This window comes from Ranitomeya variabilis, chromosome 5, assembly GCF_051348905.1.
Source record: "Ranitomeya variabilis isolate aRanVar5 chromosome 5, aRanVar5.hap1, whole genome shotgun sequence".
Taxonomy (NCBI): Eukaryota; Metazoa; Chordata; class Amphibia; order Anura; family Dendrobatidae; genus Ranitomeya; species Ranitomeya variabilis.
Genome location: NC_135236.1, coordinates 496,427,407 through 496,451,305, shown reverse-complemented (window position 1 = coordinate 496,451,305; position 23,899 = coordinate 496,427,407). Strand labels below are relative to the sequence as shown.

The 23,899-nt window shown below is 43.0% G+C and overlaps 1 protein-coding gene across 1 annotated transcript in view; it reads right to left on the bottom strand.

The window, feature by feature from the left end:
* The window catches only part of STAB2 (stabilin 2), a 290,752-nt gene that overhangs the window by 167,280 nt on the left and 99,573 nt on the right, over positions 1 to 23,899 (bottom strand). The window contains exons 24-29 of the mRNA XM_077265634.1: positions 19,602 to 19,686; positions 18,565 to 18,723; positions 16,761 to 16,856; positions 16,520 to 16,615; positions 16,283 to 16,330; positions 14,912 to 15,048 (exon numbers count right to left, since the gene is read on the bottom strand). Of these exons, the coding sequence (XP_077121749.1) occupies positions 14,912 to 15,048; positions 16,283 to 16,330; positions 16,520 to 16,615; positions 16,761 to 16,856; positions 18,565 to 18,723; positions 19,602 to 19,686 (621 nt within the window). The remainder of the gene's footprint in view (positions 1 to 14,911; positions 15,049 to 16,282; positions 16,331 to 16,519; positions 16,616 to 16,760; positions 16,857 to 18,564; positions 18,724 to 19,601; positions 19,687 to 23,899) is intronic.

Sequence of the window (23,899 nt, the reverse complement as noted above, 5' to 3'; positions counted from 1 at the left end):
CCTGCAGTGCCCACAAGGTCCCTCTGCTCAAAAGCCTCATGCCCATCTGAAGTTTGCCAATGAATATCTGGGCTATTCTGTGAGTGATTGGGAGAAGGTGCTGTGGTCAGATGAGACAAAAATTGAGGTTTTTGGCATTAACTCAACTCGCTGTGTTTGGAGGAAGATAAATACTCTCTATGACCCAAAGAACACCGTCCCCACTGTTAAGCATGGAGGTGGAAACATTATGTTTTCGGGGTGTTTCTCTGCTAAGGGCACAGAACTACTTCATTGCATCAATGGGAGAATGGATGGAGCCATGTACTGTAAAATCCTGAGTGACAACCTCCTTCCCTCTGCCAGGACATTAAAAATGGGTCATGGCTGGGTATTCCAGCAAGACAATAACCAAAAACATACACCCAAGGCAACAAAGAAGTGAACATTAAGGTCATGGAATGGCCTAGCCAGTCTCCAGACCTTAATCCCATAGAAAACTTATGGAGGGAGTTGAAGCTCCGAGTTGCCAAGCGACAGCCTCAAAATCTTAATGGTTTACAGATGATCTGCAAAGAGGAGTGTACCAAAATTCCTCCTAACATGTGCGCAAACCTTATCATCAACTAAAAAAAAGTCTGACTGTTGTGCTTGCCAACAAGGGTTTTGCCACCAAGTATTGTCTTGTTTTCCAGAGGGATCAAATACTTATTTCTCACTGCAAAATGCAAATAAATTTATATAATTTATACAATGTGATTTTCTGGATTTTATTTTTGATATTCTATCTTTCAGTGTTAAAATTAACCTACCCTTGGGCGTGGCCTAGCGGGCGATGTAGGAAGACGTGGGTCGGATCTCTCCCTGCCGCTCAAACGGTGATCCGGTCATTTCAGAGGCGTCGCTGAACGCCAAAAACCGGAGGGGGAGCCCCTGAGCATCCGAGGAGCGGAGGGTACCGGCCGCATTGCGAGGAAAGCCTGGAATGACCCGTAAGAGGCAGAAGGAGGTCGGGATGGCAGGCAGCACACAATCCCAAGATGGCGCCGGCAGCGCTGTGGAAGAGGCGGCAAGGGCTGATGCTGCATACCAGAGGCGGCTTGAGGTGATCGCCAGGCTGGAGCAGTTCGCCAGACCAGAAGACTCAGAGCGTCTGATGCAGGGAGCCGGTGGAGCGGTAACAGGAGGAGCGGCAGATATGGGGGAGCAGGTGGATGTGAGGTCTGGGGCACAGGCAGAGGAGATTGTGAGCGGAGCCTCCACAGCACATGTTACAGCACCAATTATGAGGTCTGCTACACTGAATGTGGTGGATGATCTGACCCAGGAACATGCTGCACAAATGGGGTCTGTGAGAGAGGAGGGAGCCAACCCTGAAAGATATTTTCTCTGCAGTACTATTTTGTAAGACTGCACTGACAACCCTAACTGCCCAGGTGGATGATCTTAAAGGGGAAGTTACCTCCTCTCGCTCGGCTATGCACAAGATGGAAGGGAGAGTTGAAATGCTGGAGGAACGAGTGGGAGGTGCAGAAGATCAAATTGCAGAACTGGCAAAAAGAGAGAAAAAATATGTCCAGCGCATTGCAGAGTTGGAACTTAAAACTGACGATTTGGAGAATCGTTCGTGCAGGAATAATTTGAGAATTGTAGGTGTGCCCGAAAAGACCGAAGGAAACAACCCCACTGACTTTATTGAGACATGGCTGAAAACTTAAGGTCGGAGGGGAAAGTCTCACTAAATTATTTGCAGTAGAGAGAGCTCACCGGGTGCCGACCAGACCTCTGCCTCCTGGCTCCGCCCCACGGACCTTTCTAGCCAAAATCCTAAATTACAGAGACCGAGATATTTTGCTAAGGAAAGCCAGGAATATGGAGGAATTAAATATTGATGGCAACAGAATATCTCTATACCCTGATTACTCCACGGTTGTACAGAAGCTCAGGATGAAGTTTGGAGAGGCAAAAAGACGCCTACGTGAACTGGGTCTGGTTTATTCTATGCTGTATCCTGTGAAACTACGTGTGGTGGCCATGGAAAAGGTCCATTTTTTTCAAAATCCTGAGGAGGTGTCTCATTGGCTGGATTTGAATGCTAAACGTATTGGAGCAGAAAAGATCCGCTGAGGGACATCAGACGTGAACTTCGGGCTGCTGTGATGGCTGTGGGAGGGAAAGAAAATTGAATTGTTGATTTATTCTGGTTTATTACTAGAGGAATCTGATATGTGGTTCCTGTGCGTTGAAGTTGTGTTCGGCGGCGCAACTGTTTATATATTCTGTTTCTGAGGGGCGGAGGGAGGAACGATTGAAGGAGAGGGTTAAACTCATTGGGAGCTGGTGTTGGCTATTGAGCCACTGTTGAGACTGCGAAAGCGCGTTCCCCTTTCTCATACAGAGAGGGAGTAGGAGACTTTTTCTTGATTGGTAAAAAGTTTTGGGGGGTTTTGGGGGAGGAAGGTATTGAGGGAAGGGAAGGGTAAGGTTAGGGTTTTGTTTTGTATAATGAAGATTTGGGAGGGTGTTTTGGGTGGGAGGGTGTTTTGGGTGGGTGGGCCCAGGTTGGGGGGAGAAGGGAGACCAACGGAGGGAAACTGAGCAGTTTTACCATCATACAAAATGATGGATGATAAAGTAAAAATCTTGAGCTGGAACATTAGGGGTCTATCGAACGATACCAAACGTAATGCTATCTTGCAATATAGTTTGAGGCAGAGACCCTCGCTGATATGCCTTCAAGAGACTCATTTAGTAAAAGAAAAGACGGGTTTATTGCAGAAAAGATGGGTGAGAAAGGCATATCATGCGACATTCTCGGCCTATGCTAGAGGAGTGTCAATACTTGTGCATACTTGTGTCCCGTTCGAGGAGGTAGAGGTGGTAATAGATGGTGATGGACAATATGTATTCCTTGTGTGTAAGATATATGCTAAGCTGTTGTGTGTAGTGTCGGTGTATATTCCTCCACCGTACTCGGGGAAAAAACTACAGGAAATCCTAAATTTATCTGGCAGGTGGGGAGGAGTTCCGTTACTCATAATGGGAGACATGAACAATATTATTGATGATCACTGGGATAGGGGGCAGCATGCTATGTTGAGGAAGGAGGGGAACTTAACAGCATTTGGTAGCTATTTAAAAGAGGTGGCATGGAAGGACTTGTGGAGAGTTCGTAACAACGACATATACTGTTTCTCCTGTTATTCGGGGACATATGGCTCTCTATCCCGTATTGATTTGGCCCTGGGTAATGAAGGAATGGATAGGATGGTACAGGAGATAGACTATATGCCCAGAATATTATCGGATCATAGTCCATTGGTAGTGACACTGCAAATTGAAGGCCCGGGGGAGGCGGTTAAATTGGGGTGGAAAATTAACCCGTTCTGGTTAAAAATTATTGATATGGGAAAGATTGGGGAGGAGATAGGGGAATTTTTTAAATTTAATGATGGTAGTGCAGCCAGGCATGTGGTATGGGACACCATGAAAGCTTATTTGAGGGGAATACTATCTAAAGAGATTACTAGGCATAAAACAAAAACAAGGGAGTCTGACAAAATCATATTGGAAGAATTGAAGGCAGCGGAGGCTGCATTGAGCAATGTACGTACTCAGGACACCATGAACCGTATGAAGATGGCTCAGGAGGAGGCTAATAAATTACATTTACGCAAAGCGGAGAGGGCAAGAGCTTTCCAAAGAGAGGCCTTTTATGCGGAAGGGGAGAAAGTGGGTCATCTACTGTCGGTGATAACATCTGCTCAGAGGGACTCGACACATGTACACGCTCTGGAATTAGAAAATGGTACTATTGTAACACAGGGGACCCAAATCTTGGAAGGGTTTAAGGGATTTTATAGCAAATTATATACATCGCACACGGGGCAAAGGGAAGATGAAATTAATAGATTTTTAGAGGAGGCAAATTTGCTTAGGCTGGAAGCTGAGGATAGAGATTCGTTAGATAGGCCACTTACGGCGGAGGAGTTGGAGGGGGCCTTGAGGTGGATGGCAGGGGGGAAGGCTCCGGGGGCTGACGGCGTCCCTGTTGAGATCTATGATATCCTCTCTGAAGAGTTGTTGACCAGATTGTTGGGGGTGTTTGAGGAGTCACTGGAGAGGGGAATATTGCCCGCTGCCATGAGGGAGGCCACTATTGTGGTCATCCCTAAACCTGATAAAAACCCACGGTTGCCGGAGTCATACAGACCGATATCACTCCTGACAACAGATGTTAAGATTCTGGCTAAGGCCCTGGCGAACAGACTGACTCAGGTGATAGAAAAGGTGGTTCATTCGGACCAATCCGGCTTTATGCCTAATAAATCCACTGCCATCAACTTGAGAAGGGTATTCCTTAATATGCAGATACCGGCGGAGAATGCTGGTAGGAGGGTGGTAGTTTCCCTAGACGCACATAAAGCCTTCGATAGTATAGAATGGCAATACCTGTGGTCGGTCCTGGGTCCCTTTGGGTTTGGGCTAGTTTTTGTGTCATGGGTGAGACTCCTATACTCCTCTCCAGTGGCTAAACTTAGGGTGAACAACGCATTGTCGGAGAGCTTTCAGCTTTTTCGAGGTACTCGGCAGGGGTGCCCGTTGTCCCCGTTGCTGTTTGCTCTGGCAGTGGAACCACTGGCAGCGGCTATCAGAAGGTCTCAATTGGTAAAGGGGTTTGTGTATGGGAAAATGGAGGAGAAAATTGCTTTATATGCCGATGATATTTTGCTTTTTCTTGAGGATCCTGGGTAGACTTTAAGAAATGTGATTGCATTAATTGAAAGATTTGGGCAAATTTCTGGATTGATTATCAACTGGGATAAATCAAGTGTTATGCAGGTGGATAGAGAAGTGGAATGTACGGGGGAGGTGGAGCAGAATACGAAATTAAAGGTGGTGACGCAATTTAAATACCTGGGGATTCAGGTCTCTCTTCCCTTAACTAGATTTGAGGAACTTAATCTTGAGCCTTTAATACACAAACTATGAGCCAAAATCTCAGCTTGGAATAAGCTACATTTGTCGGTGGTGGGTAGAGTAAATCTACTTAAGATGGTGGTGATGCCACAGATTTTGTATATTTTGCATAACTCTCCGGTGTGGATCCCTCTGACCAGATTTCGTAAACTAAGATCATTATTTGGGGAATTGGTGTGGGGTGGGAAAAACCCTAGAATTAGGCAGGAGATACTGCAGCGGCCTAAAGATGAAGGGGGACTTGCCCTGCCTAATCCCTGGTTATACTTTTTATCTGCGCAAAGCCAACACCTTAGGGGTTGGGGGGAAGGACTTGAGAAAGGTCAGGGACATAGTAGCTTGGTACATATTATTGGCAGGTGGCCCCAGGGTCAGGGTTTAGAAGCAGGCATATTTAAGAAGCTGGGAACTTGTTTTCATACCATAAATTTAATTCATAAGGTATGGCAGACGATTAAAGGTATAAGGGGAGTTGTGAAATTCACTGAATTTTCGCCTATTTGGGATAACCTCTCTTTTCAAGAATTTAATCATATGGAAGGAATGGGAGAGTGGAGGGAAAAAGGCATTGGATTGATAGGTCAGTTGATTCACAGTGGGAATCTTAAATCTTTTGATGCGCTGCAGCAGGAATTTCATTTCCCGGGCTTAAAGTTGTATCAATATAGACGGGTTCAGCACGCATTTCAGGCACAAAAAAAGAGAGGGTCTATAGTGATTCAGAAGGATCTAATGTTGGATTTTATATTAAATAACAACGGAACGAAAGGGGCAATATCCGAAGTATATGGCGATTTATTACATACCTTTCTAATGGATTACCCTATTAAGGCCAGAGGGAAATGGGAGGAGGAATTGGGGCAAATAGACGATGATAGGTGGGAGTCTATACTGGAATACATACCTAAGTTGTGGATGAGTGAACCTGGGAGACTGTCGCAAATATATGTGATAAATAGGGCCTACAGGACACCTGATATGTTGTTTAAAGCTGGGCTCAGAGGCGACTCTGGGTGCCCCAGGTGTTCCCAGTCTCAGGCTGGTATACTGCACATGATGTGGCTGTGTCCTAGATTGTTCGCATACTGGGTTGTCGTGCTGAACCAGATAGGGGTGATGTATGGGTGTACGATTCCTAGGGATCCGGTGGTGTGTGTACTTGGGTATGTGGAGGAAATCCTGACCGATGAAACTGCCAAAATGGCAATTGCTAGACTATTGTTCATTGCGAGAAAGGTGATCGCAAGGTATTGGATTAGGGAGGAACCTCCTACTAGACGGGAGTTTATCGCACAAGTGAATCATATTGTCCAGCTCGAAAAAAGCATATATAATAAGAGGAATAAGATGGGATTTTTTCAAAAGCTGTGGCAGCCATGGCTGGATGGGAATAACTGAAGGGTGGTGGTAAAGTGATGCTAATAATAAATATATATGTATTGTTCATTCTTTTCTTTCCAAAAGTATTGTATGGTTGGAGTTGGTAGTTAAGGGGGGAGGGGGGTGGATGGGTTTGTTTCTTTTAAAATTACAAACACTGATGTACCTTGTTATTTGTATGGATATTGTTGTATATCTTTTGTACAATAAAAAATATTTGGTTTAAAAAAAAAAAAATTAACCTACCCTTAAAATTATAGACTGTTCATGTCTTTGTCAGTGGGCAAACTTACAAAATCAGCAAGGGATCAAATACTTATTTCCCCACTGTATCTACACTCTGTGTCTTGTTCACATTTTTACTTAATTATTCAAAAAGCCATCGATTATTTATTTGCATCACGGTAGCTGAATATCTCTTCGTTTTCGATTAAAAAAAAAAATCATACGATTTGCATCCATAAAAAAATGACAATTTTTCATCTATATTGTCACACGTATGGCATCCGTTTTTATACATCCGCATTTTCATAGTATGTGAACCTTTAAGATTAGCAGATTTAATGGTGAAATTAATGTCTGGTAATTTCAATCAGTAGGATGAGAATCAGTTGTGAGTGGGTAGCCCATTATATTTGAAGAACAGGGATCTATCAAAGTCTGATTTTCACAAAACATCTGAGGAAGTTTATCATGTCACGTACAAAGAAGATTTCTGAGGAAGAAGAGTTGTTGATGTTCATCATACTGGACAAGATTACACATATTTTAAAGAGTTTGGACTCTACCAATCCACAGTCAGACACATGATATATAAATGAAGGAAATTCAAGGCCATTATCACCCTCCCCAGGAGTGGCCTACCGAGAAACATTTCTCCAAGAGCAAGATGTACAATAATCCACAAGTTCTCAAAGGAACCCAAGGAAAATTCTAGGTAACTTAAGGCCTCTCTCACATTGGCTAATGTTAATGTTCATGAGTCCACCATCTGTAGGACATTGAACAAAAATGGAGTGTATGGCAATACTGCAATGAGAAAGCCACTGCTCTCCAAAATGAACATTGTTGCCATCTGCAGTTTGCTGAAGATCACCTGGAGAAAGTTAAATGCTGCACTATGGCATAAAAACCTTGTACCATCTCTCAAACACAGTGGTGGTATTATAGCCATTTGGGCCTGTTTTGCTGCACCTGGGCCAGGAAGACTTGCCATCATTAATGGAATAATGAATTCTGAGTAGTGTTGAGCATTCCGATACCGCAAGTATCGGGTATCGGCCGATACTTGCGGGTATCGGAATTCCGATACCGAGATCCGATACTTTTGTGGTATCGGGTATCGGTATCGAAACAACATTAATGTAAAAATGTGTAAAAGAGAGAATTAAAATAAAAAATATTGCTATACTCACCTCTCCGACGCAGCCTGGACCTCACCGAGGGAACCGGCAGCGTTGTTTGCTTAAAATTCGCGCGTTTACTTCCTTACGTGAAGTCCCGGCTTGTGATTGGTCGCGTGCCGCCCATGTGGCCGCGACGCGACCAATCACAGCAAGCCGTGACGTAATTTTAGGTCTTTCAGGACCAATCACAAGCCAGAACGTAATTTTAAAATCCTGAAGGACCTAAAATTACGTCACGGCTTGCTGTGATTGGTCGCGTCGCGGCCACATGGGCGACGCGACCAATCACAAGCCGGGACGTCACGGGAGGCAGGACACGCGCGCATTTTAAAATGCGCGCGTGTCCAGCCTCCCGTGACGTCACGGCTTGTGATTGGTCGCGTCGCCCATGTGACCGCGACGCGACCAATCATAAGCCAGAACGTAATTTTAAAATCCTGAAGGACCTGAAATTACGTCACGGCTTGCTGTGATTGGTCGCGTCGCGGCCACATGGGCGGCACGCGACCAATCACAAGCCGGGACTTCACTGTTATGGTTCTCAATGGCAAGAGAACATAGCCCAGCATACATAGGAACTAGCTCTTGGAAGGATGGAAACTTAAACTGACCATGAACTAAACCTGCCGCACAACTAACAGTAGCCGGGTAGCGTAGCCTGCGTTTTATCCCTAGACGCCCAGCGCCGGCCGGAGGACTAACTAATCCTGGCAGAGGAAAATATAGTCCTGGCTCACCTCTAGAGAAATTTCCCCGAAAGGCAGACAGAGGCCCCCACATATATTGGCGGTGATTTAAGATGAAAATGACAAACGTAGTATGAAAATAGGTTTAGCAAAATCGAGGTCCGCTTACTAGATAGCAGGAAGACAGAAAGGGTACTTTCATGGTCAGCTGAAAACCCTATCAATACACCATCCTGAAATTACTTTAAGACTCTAGTATTAACTCATAACATCAGAGTGGCAATTTCAGATCACAAGAGCTTTCCAGACACAGAAACGAAACTGCAGCTGTGAACTGGAACAAAATGCAAAAAACAAACAAGGACAAAAGTCCGACTTAGCTGGAAGTTGTCTGGTAGCAGGAACATGCACAGAAAGGCTTCTGATTACAATGTTGACCGGCATGGAAGTGACAGAGGAGCAAGGTTAAATAGCGACTCCCACATCCTGATGGGAACAGGTGAACAGAGGGGATGATGCACACAAGTTCAATTCCACCAGTGGCCACCGGGGGAGCCCAAAATCCAATTTCACAACAGTACCCCCCCCTCAAGGAGGGGGCACCGAACCCTCACCAGAACCACCAGGGCGATCAGGATGAGCCCTATGAAAGGCACGGACCAGATCGGAGGCATGAACATCAGAGGCAGTCACCCAAGAATTATCCTCCTGACCGTATCCCTTCCATTTGACCAGATACTGGAGTTTCCGTCTGGAAACACGGGAGTCCAAGATTTTTTCCACAACGTACTCCAACTCGCCCTCAACCAACACCGGAGCAGGAGGCTCAACGGAAGGCACAACCGGTACCTCATACCTGCGCAACAATGACCGATGAAAAACATTATGAATAGAAAAAGATGCAGGGAGGTCCAAACGGAAGGACACAGGGTTAAGAATCTCCAATATCTTGTACGGGCCGATGAACCGAGGCTTAAACTTAGGAGAAGAAACCCTCATAGGGACAAAACGAGAAGACAACCACACCAAGTCCCCGACACAAAGCCGAGGACCAACCCGACGCCGGCGGTTGGCAAAAAGCTGAGTCTTCTCCTGGGACAACTTCAAATTGTCCACCACCTGCCCCCAAATCTGATGCAACCTCTCCACCACAGCATCCACTCCAGGACAATCCGAAGATTCCACCTGACCGGAGGAAAATCGAGGATGAAACCCCGAATTACAGAAAAAAGGAGACACCAAGGTGGCAGAGCTGGCCCGATTATTGAGGGCAAACTCCGCTAAAGGCAAAAAAGCAACCCAATCATCCTGATCTGCAGACACAAAACACCTCAAATATGTCTCCAAAGTCTGATTCGTCCGCTCGGTCTGGCCATTAGTCTGAGGATGGAAAGCAGACGAGAAAGACAAATCTATGCCCATCCTAGCACAGAATGCCCGCCAAAATCTAGACACGAATTGGGTTCCTCTGTCAGAAACGATATTCTCCGGAATACCATGCAAACGAACCACATTTTGAAAAAACAGAGGAACCAACTCGGAAGAAGAAGGCAACTTAGGCAGGGGAACCAAATGGACCATCTTAGAGAAACGGTCACACACCACCCAGATGACAGACATCTTCTGAGAAACAGGAAGATCCGAAATAAAATCCATCGAGATGTGCGTCCAAGGCCTCTTCGGGATAGGCAAGGGCAACAACAATCCACTAGCCCGAGAACAACAAGGCTTGGCCCGAGCACAAACGTCACAAGACTGCACAAAGCCTCGTACATCTCGTGACAGGGAAGGCCACCAGAAGGACCTTGCCACCAAATCCCTGGTACCAAAGATTCCAGGATGACCTGCCAACGCAGAAGAATGAACCTCAGAAATGACTTTACTGGTCCAATCATCAGGAACAAACAGTCTACCAGGTGGGCAACGATCAGGTCTATCCGCCTGAAAATCCTGCAAGGCCCGCCGCAGGTCTGGAGAAACGGCAGACAATATCACTCCATCCTTAAGGATACCTGTAGGTTCAGAATTACCAGGGGAGTCAGGCTCAAAACTCCTAGAAAGGGCATCCGCCTTAACATTCTTAGAACCCGGTAGGTATGACACCACAAAATTAAACCGAGAGAAAAACAACGACCAGCGCGCCTGTCTAGGATTCAGGCGTCTGGCGGACTCAAGATAAATTAAATTTTTGTGGTCGGTCAATACCACCACCTGATGTCTAGCCCCCTCAAGCCAATGACGCCACTCCTCAAAAGCCCACTTCATGGCCAAAAGCTCCCGATTCCCAATATCATAATTCCGCTCGGCGGGCAAAAATTTACGAGAAAAAAAAGCACAAGGTTTCATCACGGAGCAGTCGGAACTTCTTTGCGACAAAACCGCCCCAGCTCCGATTTCAGAAGCGTCGACCTCAACCTAAAAAGGAAGAGCAACATCAGGCTGACGCAACACAGGGGCGGAAGAAAAGCGGCGCTTAAGCTCCCGAAAGGCCTCCACAGCAGCAGGGGACCAATCAGCAACATCAGCACCCTTCTTAGTCAAATCAGTCAATGGTTTAACAACATCAGAAAAACCAGCAATAAATCGACGATAAAAGTTAGCAAAGCCCAAAAATTTCTGAAGACTCTTAAGAGAAGAGGGTTGCGTCCAATCACAAATAGCCCGAACCTTGACAGGATCCATCTCGATGGAAGAGGGGGAAAAAATGTATCCCAAGAAGGAAATCTTTTGAACCCCAAAAACGCACTTAGAACCCTTCACACACAAGGAATTAGACCGCAAAACCTGAAAAACCCTCCTGACCTGCTGGACATGAGAGTCCCAGTCATCCGAAAAAATCAGAATATCATCCAGATACACGATCATAAATTTATCCAAATAATCACGGAAAATGTCATGCATAAAGGACTGAAAGACTGAAGGGGCATTTGAAAGGCCAAAAGGCATCACCAAATACTCAAAGTGGCCCTCGGGCGTATTAAATGCGGTTTTCCACTCATCCCCCTGCTTAATTCGCACCAAATTATACGCCCCACGGAGATCTATCTTAGAGAACCACTTGGCCCCCTTTATGCGAGCAAACAAATCAGTCAGCAGTGGCAACGGATATTGATATTTAACCGTGATTTTATTCAAAAGCCGATAATCAATACACGGCCTCAAAGAGCCATCTTTCTTAGACACAAAGAAAAAACCGGCTCCTAAGGGAGATGACGAAGGACGAATATGTCCCCTTTCCAAGGACTCCTTTATATATTCTCGCATAGCAGCATGTTCAGGCACAGACAGATTAAATAAGCGACCCTTAGGGTATTTACTACCCGGAATCAAATCTATGGCACAATCGCACTCCCGGTGCGGAGGTAATGAACCAAGCTTAGGTTCTTCAAAAACGTCACGATAGTCAGACAAGAATTCAGGAATCTCAGAGGGAATAGATGACGAAATGGAAACCAAAGGTACGTCCCCATGCATCCCCTTACATCCCCAGCTTAACACAGACATAGCGTTCCAGTCGAGGACTGGGTTATGAGATTGCAGCCATGGCAATCCAAGCACCAACACATCATGTAGATTATACAGCACAAGAAAGCGAATAATCTCCTGATGATCCGGATTAATTCGCATAGTTACTTGTGTCCAGTATTGTGGTTTATTACTAGCCAATGGGGTGGAGTCAATCCCCTTCAGAGGTATAGGAGTTTCAAGAGGCTCTAAATCATACCCACAGCGTTTGGCAAAGGACCAATCCATAAGACTCAAAGCGGCGCCAGAGTCGACATAGGCATCCGTGGTAATAGATGATAAAGAACAAATCAGGGTCACAGATAGAATAAACTTAGACTGAAAAGTGCCAATTGAAACTGACTTATCAAGCTTCTTAGTACGCTTAGAGCATGCTGATATAACATGAGTTGAATCACCACAATAAAAGCACAACCCATTTTTTCGTCTAAAATTCTGCCGTTCGCTTCTGGACAGAATTCTATCACATTGCATATTCTCTGGCGTCTTCTCAGTAGACACCGCCAAATGGTGCACAGGTTTGCGCTCCCGCAGACGTCTATCGATCTGGATAGCCATTGTCATGGACTCATTCAGACCCGCAGGCACAGGGAACCCCACCATAACATCCTTAACGGCATCAGAGAGACCCTCTCTGAAATTCGCCGCCAGGGCGCACTCATTCCACTGAGTAAGCACAGACCATTTACGGAATTTTTGGCAGTATATTTCAACTTCATCTTGCCCCTGAGATAGGGACATCAAGGCTTTTTCCGCCTGAAGCTCTAAATGAGGTTCCTCATAAAGCAACCCCAAGGCCAGAAAAAACGCATCCACATTGAGCAACGCAGGATCCCCTGGAGCCAATGCAAAAGCCCAATCTTGAGGGTCGCCCCGGAGCAAGGAAATCACAATCCTGACCTGCTGAGCAGGATCTCCAGCAGAGCGAGATTTCAGGGACAAAAACAACTTGCAATTATTTTTGAAATTTTGAAAGCAAGATCTATTCCCCGAGAAAAATTCAGGCAAAGGAATTCTAGGTTCAGATATAGGAACATGAACAACAAAATCTTGTAAATTTTGAACTTTCGTGGTGAGATTATTCAAACCTGCAGCTAAACTCTGAATATCCATTTTAAACAGGTGAACACAGAGCCATTCCAGGATTAGAAGGAGAGAGAGAGAGGAAGGCTGCAATATAGGCAGACTTGCAAGTGATTCAATTGAAAGCACACTCAGAACTGAAGGAAAAAAAAAAAATAAAATTTTCAGCAGACTTCTTTTTTCTCTCCTTTCTCTGCCAATTAATTTAACCCTTTGTGGGCCGGTCAAACTGTTATGGTTCTCAATGGCAAGAGAACATAGCCCAGCATACATAGGAACTAGCTCTTGGAAGGATGGAAACTTAAACTGACCATGAACTAAACCTGCCGCACAACTAACAGTAGCCGGGTAGCGTAGCCTGCGTTTTATCCCTAGACGCCCAGCGCCGGCCGGAGGACTAACTAATCCTGGCAGAGGAAAATATAGTCCTGGCTCACCTCTAGAGAAATTTCCCCGAAAGGCAGACAGAGGCCCCCACATATATTGGCGGTGATTTAAGATGAAAATGACAAACGTAGTATGAAAATAGGTTTAGCAAAATCGAGGTCCGCTTACTAGATAGCAGGAAGACAGAAAGGGTACTTTCATGGTCAGCTGAAAACCCTATCAATACACCATCCTGAAATTACTTTAAGACTCTAGTATTAACTCATAACATCAGAGTGGCAATTTCAGATCACAAGAGCTTTCCAGACACAGAAACGAAACTGCAGCTGTGAACTGGAACAAAATGCAAAAAACAAACAAGGACAAAAGTCCGACTTAGCTGGAAGTTGTCTGGTAGCAGGAACATGCACAGAAAGGCTTCTGATTACAATGTTGACCGGCATGGAAGTGACAGAGGAGCAAGGTTAAATAGCGACTCCCACATCCTGATGGGAACAGGTGAACAGAGGGGATGATGCACACAAGTTCAATTCCACCAGTGGCCACCGGGGGAGCCCAAAATCCAATTTCACAACACTTCACGTAAGGAAGTAAACGCGCGAATTTTAAGCAAACAACGCTGCCGGTTCCCTCGGTGAGGTCCAGGCTGCGTCGGAGAGGTGAGTATAGCAATATTTTTTATTTTAATTCTTTCTTTTACACATTAATATGGATCCCAGGGCCTGAAGGAGAGTTTCCTCTCCTTCAGACCCTGGGAACCATCAGGGATACCGTCCGATACTTGAGTCCCATTGACTTGTATTGGTATCGGGTATCGGTATCGGATTGGATCCGATAGTTTGCCGGTATCGGCCGATACTTTCCGATACCGATACTTTCAAGTATCGGACGGTATCGCTCAACACTAATTCTGAGTTATACCAGAAAATTCTACAGGAAAACATCAGGACATCTGTATATGAGCTACAAAACAACAACTCAAAGCACAGAAGTAGCTATACAAAAATGGTTAAATAAAAAACTAGAAGTTTTGGAACAGCTCAGTCAAAGTTCTGACCTTAATCCTATAGAAATGTTGAGGAAGGACCTGAATTGAGCAGTTCATGGAGAAAACCCACCAAGAGTTCAATCTGTTTTATAGGGAGGAATGGGCTAAACGTCCTCCAAGTCAATGGGAAGGTCTAATCAACAATTACTGGAAACGTTTAAATACAGTTATTTCTGTTCAAGGAGGTCACATGAAGTAGTGAAAGCAAAAGTTCACATGGTTTTGCTACTCACAGATATGTGATATTGGATAGTTTTCCTCATTAAAATAATCAGAAAGTCTACTATTTTGTTTTAGGACTTGTGTGAAAATCGCCGCTGTAGCAGGCCCAAGCTTAAACTACAACACGTGTAATCAATAAAATTCTATTCAAAATTTTAATTCAATAAATTGGTGTAAAACAGATACTGAAAATAAGAACCAAATGATTTTCTTACTTTAGTAAGAATGGTGCATTTTCTTTTTTTGTCCAGTAAATCTTATCTTCCTTCTTCATAATGTCAAATGCACGTTGTGATGGGATAAGCAAAGTCACATTTGCAGATTGAGAAACCAAGGATTTTATACTGGGATCCTGAAACAGAAGTGACTGAATATGAAACAGCTTTTCATCAAATGTTTTATAGCTAATGAGGCCCAATAGTGCTATATACTGTACAGAGAAATGAACACTTAGCACTCATGGGTAAGACGATGTGCGATGAATAGGACGATGGCCACTATGAAAAAATTGATAAAGTTGTTCTGGATATCTGATAATATTATTAAGGTATTGGGGGGATAGTTTACAAATTGGTTGATAAACTGTTAATCAGACAACCTATAGTAGAAAAGGACACAACATTCTCTTAAGTGATCATTCACAAGGCTTGGTCACATACGCAATATACAATGGCACACAAACTCCTTTAAGGATGTATGGAGGCACCATATTTTGCTCTAGAAGCTTTGTTGTGTAATATATCTCCTTGATATGACATATGACAGACACACTGCATTATTTTCCCTAATAGTTGTATTGTTTGGACTACAAGATGCACTTTTTAGCAAGAAAAAACCTTGCTAAAAAGTATGTGTGTATCTTACAGTTTGGATCATGTAGCTACTTATAGTCAAAGAGAACACTGACACAGAGCTCTTTCCAATGACTGGGATGACTATGCGGAGGAATAGTTCTCTCTCCACGAACCTGACACTGATCAGTCTAATTGGTGCAGGACAGGAAAGAAAGCTACCAGGACCTGCATGTCTCTTAAGCTGCCCAGATACTTCAGATCCTGACTAGTTGAAGGACATTTCTTGTGCTGTGACCTGTCACATGCCTAGAAGGAACTTCAAAATGTATTAGTATATACACAGTGTGTACGCTGCAGCAGATGTGTGTGTGTGTGTGTCAGTGTGTTGATGTAAAACTGTGTGTTTAGCAGAGTTGGGTGAATGTGCTGAATCTGTGATGTGTGTGTTTATATAGCAGGGCTGAGTGTGCATGTAGTGTGCATGCAGCAGAGCTGTGTAAGTGTGTATGTGGAGACAGTGTAGATAATGTGAGTGCTGTAAAGCTATATGTGTATAATACACATGCAGAGAAATACTAGCAATAGATTTATTACCTGGCCACTCTGCACTAGTGTATTAACATTAACGACATTTTTAATTAGTAGGAAATATGTTTTTCCTATTTTCTGATGTCTAAACCTGGGGTGCGTCTTATAGTTAGGTGCATCCTAATCCAAATTAAATACAGGTATGTGAGCTATTTACTTACACAGGCTTATAACAACATTATCAAATCATAATCTCCTACTTACATCTAACAATTTATACATTTCTGAGGCTTCTGGAAGTGATGCAACCACCTAAGACCAAACAGATGATAATATTATATTGTGTTTGTGTAAAAAAAATGCAGTATAAAAATAAGAATAAGGAAAAACTATTACTGCAATTTCGATTAAGATAGTTTGGGTTGATATTAAAATCTTTATGTTCATCTTGTGATCAATAACATTAATAACTGTAGATATCTCAGATCCATGAAAACTTACATCTGCTATACTTCCATAACAGACTCTTCCGTCACCTTCATACCCTTCTTTACAAACACACTCCCAGAAACCCGATGCTACTTTTTGACATTTTGCCTATAATAAAAAATGATTGAACGTTTGGCAAATATTTCTCTATCTAGCAATAATACACATCACGTTAAAGCATTCATGGTTTACTACATTCAAAATGCAAGTGATAAACTCACATGTAAAATCATTCTTAGTTTATGTAACCTACCAGAGAATGGCACTTTTCGGTTTCTCCAAGGCAAGTATTCACAGGCTCGCACTGAAGTCCGTCACCTCGGAAGCCTTTTTTGCACTCACAGTCACTCTGCATGAGATGCAATCAGAAGAGTGGGAACATATTGTAGGCACAGTGTCTGGTTATCAATCTTTTTGTACTAATTGTGCTGAGTAAAATCTTATTACAACATATTACTTGGCAGAAAATCCATTTTACAAGTGATCACATGTACAAAATGAATGGCAGATACATCACCAAAACCTACTGCTGGCAATCAGGGGTGTACCTACGACAGGTGCAGGGGTTGCAATCGCACCCGGGCCTTGGAGCCTAGGGGCCCTAAAAGTCCCTTTGGCCTATAGAAAAAGTCTATTGCTATTAAAGATTTAAAATTTTTGGGGCTCCGATGGAGCTTTCGCATTGGGACCCATGAGTTTCCAGTTACGCCACTGTTGGCAATACAAGGCCGAATTCTACGATCGGACCCAAGCTGGAAAATATCTGTAACATAACCCCTTCTCAGTTCGGATAAGCTGAAAGCTGGGCTAGAGCTGGTCATAAAAAGTGTAGGCAGATTCCGTCACTTTATCATGGGATCTGCCAGAAACCTAAAGCTCTATGGCTGTTAGATCCCTATTTCCTTATGATGAAAGAAGGGCATGCTTGGCTGATTTATGGCCAGTGTTAAATGATAAGCTAATGAGTAGAGATGAGCACATACATTTATAGGACTCTGATCCCATGGGCACACCAATATTCTGGGTCCGCTGAACACCGCCTCCTACCTGCCATAATCCCGGCCCCTCTTCTGATTTGTAGACCCAGTGGATCATCATTGCTGCAGCATGATGCCCACATGATGTCGTGCCACACCTACAAATTAGGAGAGGTGCTGGCGATGCCGGCTAGCATACGGCGGTTTGCAGGGCTCCCGTCTTGGACTAGGGTCCTTCAAATTAACTTCCTCATCTTTGCTATTGACCTGAACTCAACTTACTGTATCATATGGAAATGATGTTGTCATGTAGGTGATTACACCCACAGTAGAGCTAGGGTTTGTAGCCATGACATAAGTACATACAGTAAATTGGCCCATATTACACTTATGTTAAAAGGGGTCTTCCCATTGCCAATATCCTATCTCAATAAATAATAGGTGTAATAACAATAATATTAGCAAATACCTCCAATTAGAAATGTAGTCTAGTTCTCCTGATAACCTATGTCACTTACCTCATGTGCAGAACATTGCGGTAGCTTAGGTATCCAAGGTTATGACCACTCATATAGTGACAGTTAGTTAGCTAGCTAATTGATAGTGGCTGTAACCATGGATACCTAAGCTACTGCAATGCTCTTCACATGGGGTAAGAAACACAGCTATTCAGAAGAACTATACTACATATCTAATTAGAGGTATTTGCTAATATTATTATTATGTCTACTATATATTGGGATAGGATCTTGGCGATGGGAATAACCCTTCAAACTGTCTTCCATGGGAAACATACTCTGCTAATATCACCGTGGTGGTTAATCACCATGCATTAGAATATGCCACGTGACACAACTTCACTAAACTTTAACTACCATAACAATCCCAACACATTTTCTCACACTTGTGAAGTGTTGGAGAAAAAGAATGTAGCTTGCAAGCCCCATAGTGGGAGACCTCGTTCATTCACTTCAAGAATAGCAGCTAAAATAATACTAACATACTGGTCAGTGGTATTATTACATATGTCCAATGTCATATGATATATAGTGTGTAATAAACAACAAGGCAGCTATGTACCTGGCCAGGACCAATATATAAGCAGGTGGCATTTGGGTGGCATCCTCCTTTGTCAGCAAGAAGACAGTTATTAGTCTCTGAGCAATCTATGCCATCACCTGTCCATCCTGCACGACACACACACTTGAATTTTCCTGGACCTGTTGGAATGCACTCAGCCTGTATTAAAACACATTAATATTAATATAAGATTATAAGAATATTATTAGGTAGATTATTAGTGAGTAACATAGTAATGGTATAATGTGAATAAAATAGATTCTTAAAGGGGAATTGCACTTTCAGGTAACTTTTCAGAATAAGTTGCTCTGTGTGTACACATGAAGAATAATACAATATTTTGCCATTATATAATTTGTATCCTCCATTTTTTTTATCAGTTTCCTCCCTCCAAGCTCTGTATCTAATTCGCAATTGACTCTGAGCTGGTGAGTGGAGACTAGATACTATAATGTCTCTTATATGCTGAAGCCTCAACAAATCGATTCCCTGTTCTTTGTCCCATTGATAGCACACAAAGAAGCAGCAGGAGCATGGAGAATATTTTACAACAGTAAATACTGAGAAGTGTAGCTGTGAATCCTACACTTGGATTACCCAGCTAGAATCTACACAATCTATTTCTCTGCTTTGTATGTTACTTCTCACTTTGCTCCACTCTCCTCTTTTCTCCTTCAATTTGCAGTGTAACCTGACACTTCAATGTGCTGGATTTGAGCTGTTTTTCAAAAAGTAGATGGTGAGTTCAGGAGATAGAGTGGAGGGAAAGAAGTGGCTCAATAGTGGAGAAAGAAATAAGCAAATTTCTCTGATAAAATATTATTACATAATTATATTTGCAAAGTGCAGTTCCATATAAAATGCATTCACACTAACCAAAAATATATGGACAGTAAGGAAACGATTAAAAACCCTGTTAATACACTGATATAAACATACCTTCATATGAAGCACGGTGAATACCTATAAAAGTTTTTTACTGAATACAGTAAGGAATAAGCACCACAAATATCAATTTAAGAGTAAGATCAACTCACATTAGCATTGCAGGATGAAACCATACAGGGATTTGTTTCTTTGCAATTTATACCATCGCCATCATATCCTAATTTACAAACACAACTAGAAGAAACACACAAAGATTGTTGTTACTTATTATGCAGATCACTAGCTGGATGGAAGTATATCTAAAGAAAAATTATGCAAATTTATAATATACAGCTCTGGCAAAAATTAAGAGACCACTGCAAAATGTTCAGTTTGTCTGATTTTTCTCTCTATAGGTATATTTTTGAGTAAAATGTAAATTGTTCTTTTATTCTATAAACTACTGACAACATGTCTCCGAAGTTCCAAGCAATAAATTTTGTATTTATTTTCTGAAAATGAGAAATGGTCAAAAAAATGCATTGCTTGCAGACTTCAAATAATGCAAAAAAAAAAAACAACTTCATAATTATTTAGAAACAACAATACTAATGTTTTAATTCAGAAAGAGTTCAGAAACCAATATTTTGTGGAATAACCATGATCTTTAACCACAGCTTTCATGCGTCTTGGCATGCTTTCCACCAGTCTTTCACACTGCTCCTGGTACAAAAATGTAAGCCGTTCTTCTTTGTTTGATGGCTTGTGACTATCCATCATCCTCTTGATTACATTCCAGAGGTTTTCAATGGGGTTCAGGTCTGGAGATTGGGCTGCCCATGACAGGGATTTGAAGTGGTGGTCCTTCAACCTTGATTGACCTAGCTGTGTGGCATGGCGCATTGTCCTACTGGAAAAAACAGTCCTCAGAGTTGGGGAACATGGCCTGAGCAGAAGGAATCAACTGTTTTTCCAGGACGCTGGTGGCATCCCTGAATACAAGCGGGGAAAAAAGATGGCTGGCGGAGATGCCTGGCATGTGACGTCACAGAGGCTATGGAGCGGCGCTTTCCCTGGCTCTACGGAGCCTCCTCGCAGTCCTGCTGTGCTGCGGCTGAACCAAGCCCACCTCTTCACCTACCATCCAAACGTCAGGTTCACCACCACAGGACCTGACAGACAGCAAAGTACCAGACATCGCCGCATCCACCACACATCCAGATCCTGGTGAGTCCCCAGCCGGTTTCACTGATGCATGTGATTATATACACCTTATATTCCTATACCCCATAGTTCATAGGTAGTGTTAATTGGGACATATCCTGGGTGCAATATAGTGGACATACACCCTGTGCACTTTGCAGGATCATTCGAACGCGTCCAGTGGGAGCTTCACTGTACGATCACTAATCACAGACATCCACTCTTGCTCAGTGGGTGTCTGGCTTAGGGATCCCCCTGAAGAGTATCAGTGAGAGGATCCCTTCTATTTTTAATCCATGTTTTTTTTACGGTTGTTATATCCTCGAGCGCAGTTTCAGTTTCACTAGTACAAAATTAAAAAAGGTTGGACCAAGTCAAACCTTGATTTTTATTAAAAAAAAGTCTAGAATCGAAAAGGTTTTTCCTTATCATCAAATATAGCAATTAACTTTTTCGTATGCAAACAAACTTAAATGGGTGTATCACAAACAAAGTACATTTTAATTAATATATCTTAAAATAAAACATTGGAATAATATAATATGTTATGCAAGAGCAGTAAAAAGCATAGTGCTCCATTTAGTATAATGGCCACAAAAAATGTGCCATACAGTATAATAACATCACATACTGTAGTGCTCCATACAGTATAAAGGACCACATAGTGCTCCATCCAGTATAATGGCCTCACATAGTTATCCATACAGTATAATAGGCCCTACATAGTGCTCCATATAGTATAATGGGCACCATATAGTGCTCCATACAGTATAATGGCCCCACATAGTGCTCCATACAGTATAAAGGACCCATATAACCCTCCACACAGGATAAAAGCCTCATATAGTGCTCCATACAGAAAATTACCCCACACAATGCTACATACAGTATAATGCACCCCACATAGTGTTCCACAGTATGATAGGCCCCACATTAAACAAAATAATACTCACCTCTGCACATTACCCCGCTGCTCTGGTCTCTTCATGGTGTCTTCCGATCCCCTGCACAGCTCGGTATAGCGTGTGCATTGCAATGACATCATCATGCCCACTGCACTGAGGCGTCAGACACAGAGGGGGAATTATAGGAGAGGTAGAGTCAACTGACACTTCCTCTTCCATCATTGCTTTCAACTGTATTGGCATCTAGGAGACTGATATAGTTGAAAGTGCGATGCTGGGGATGCCTTGCGGGGCCCTCGCTTTTCAAATATACTTGCGGGACCCACTTGGCTTCGTGGGCCAAATATACTCACCTTAAGAACCACATTTGACCCGCAGGCCAGAGTTTTTTCTATGTGATCTTGACTTTTCTCCTTGATGTGCTCCACTTTCTTTACATACTCTCATTGACTTGCTTCCATTACTTCTGGATTCCACTTAATCCATCCTGCCGCTCCTGAGATTCCTGAGTGTCCCAAGTCTTGTCTTCCCGTGGGCCTTCCACCTTGCTGTTTCAACAGCTGGGGTCAGTGTGCCCACCTGGACCTGAGGCTTAGAAGATCGACCTCACCAGGACATCTGAACACACTGCAGAGCTCTGGACTGATGCGGTAGCTGTGGCTTACATTGATACATGGAAACAAGGATATCAGGGGTGTTATGCTTGCATTCTGCTCTATACCTTAAATGGGACAGTTTCCATCCAAAACACATAAAAACTCTATTGTCTACAGCCAAGCCATCAGATAGAATCGTATATGTTCCAACCCCATGGATAGGGATGAACACCTTGGTCGCCTCAGAAAGACCTTTTTGAATCAGGGCTACGATCCAAGAACAATTCAAAAGCAAGCTACAAGAGCCACCAGAATATCAAGGAATCACCTGCTACATTACAAAGCTAAAGAAGAAAATAACCGGGTACCTCTAGTAGTCACCTACAATCCAAATCTGGAGGTGCTAAGGGAAGCTGCACGGAAATTACAACCTTTACTACAAAAAGATGCCCGCTTACAATCCATTTTTCCAGACCCCCCACTACTGTGTTTTAGGCAGCCCCCAAATCTAAGAAGTATCATTGTCAGAAGCTCGCTGTCCTCTCCAACAGCTGCAGGAACCTTTCCTTGCAACCTGAAAAAATGTAAAACCTGTCCATTTATAATGACCACGGACAAGATAAAGATCCCCAATTCACATAAGGACTACAAGATCCCAGGTGCTTTCAGCTGCATCACTTCTAATGTGTTGTACTTAATTATTTGTACTAAATGTCCAACTGAGGATCTGTATATAGGGGAGACAGGGCAGAAACTGAGAACAAGGATAAATTCTCACCGCCACACAATAAGAGAAAAAAGAATGGATCTATCTGTGGCAATACATTTTTGTCTCCCTGATCACAGCACCATGGGCATGAAATTACTTGTATTAAAGGGTAATTTCAAATCTCAGAGAGACAGAAGAGAATATAAACTGATGATGACCTTTGACACACTCAGTGCAGGAATTAATGTGTTGCATGGATTTATGTCTTTTTACATCAATTAAGGAATTTGCCCCTCAGAAAGTGTGAGGGCACCATAACACAGAACCAGACCCCAATCAGAGGACAATAAAACATTCACGCTCCTTATCTATGAACTGTTCCAATATTTATGGACACAACTGTTTATCGCTCTCACATAATGGTAGTTCTGCTTCACGTCACCTGTCTTATCTATGGCATTATTTCTGGGCTGTATTGTGCATAAATATGTGATTCTTCAGAATTTGTATTAGTCTATGCCTGATGAAGGGACCGGAGTTGTCTTGAAAGCTTGCAATTTGTTACCATCTTTTCAGTTAGCCATTAAAAGGTATCAACCACTGAGGACTCTCAATTCTAAATATGTTTCTATTCTCCTCTCAGACATTTATAGCATGTCCATGGGGATTACTAACTTCGGCTGCTGTGAGTGGTGAGGTTGCAGCACAGCACATGCATGGCTCTCTCCATTCAGTCTCTCTGAGTAAGAATGTGACTAATATGTATGAGGATCTGCCATTACATCTGCTGCAGAAATCCTAGATTCAATCTCATATTTCCAACTCAATTTTAGATTAACTCATAGCGGTTTTGACAAAGGAAATAAGACTGAAGTGAACAAGCCACTAGAAAAAATATAGTATTTTTTCATTCAGTAAAAGGAAGCAAAGATCTTATATATGATGTAGAATCAATGGTGTTACTAACGGTAATGTTTGAGACTGTGGTACGAGCTCTCTTCAGATCATTGACTAGGTCATCCCATGTAGTTTTGGGCTGATTCCTGACCTTTCTC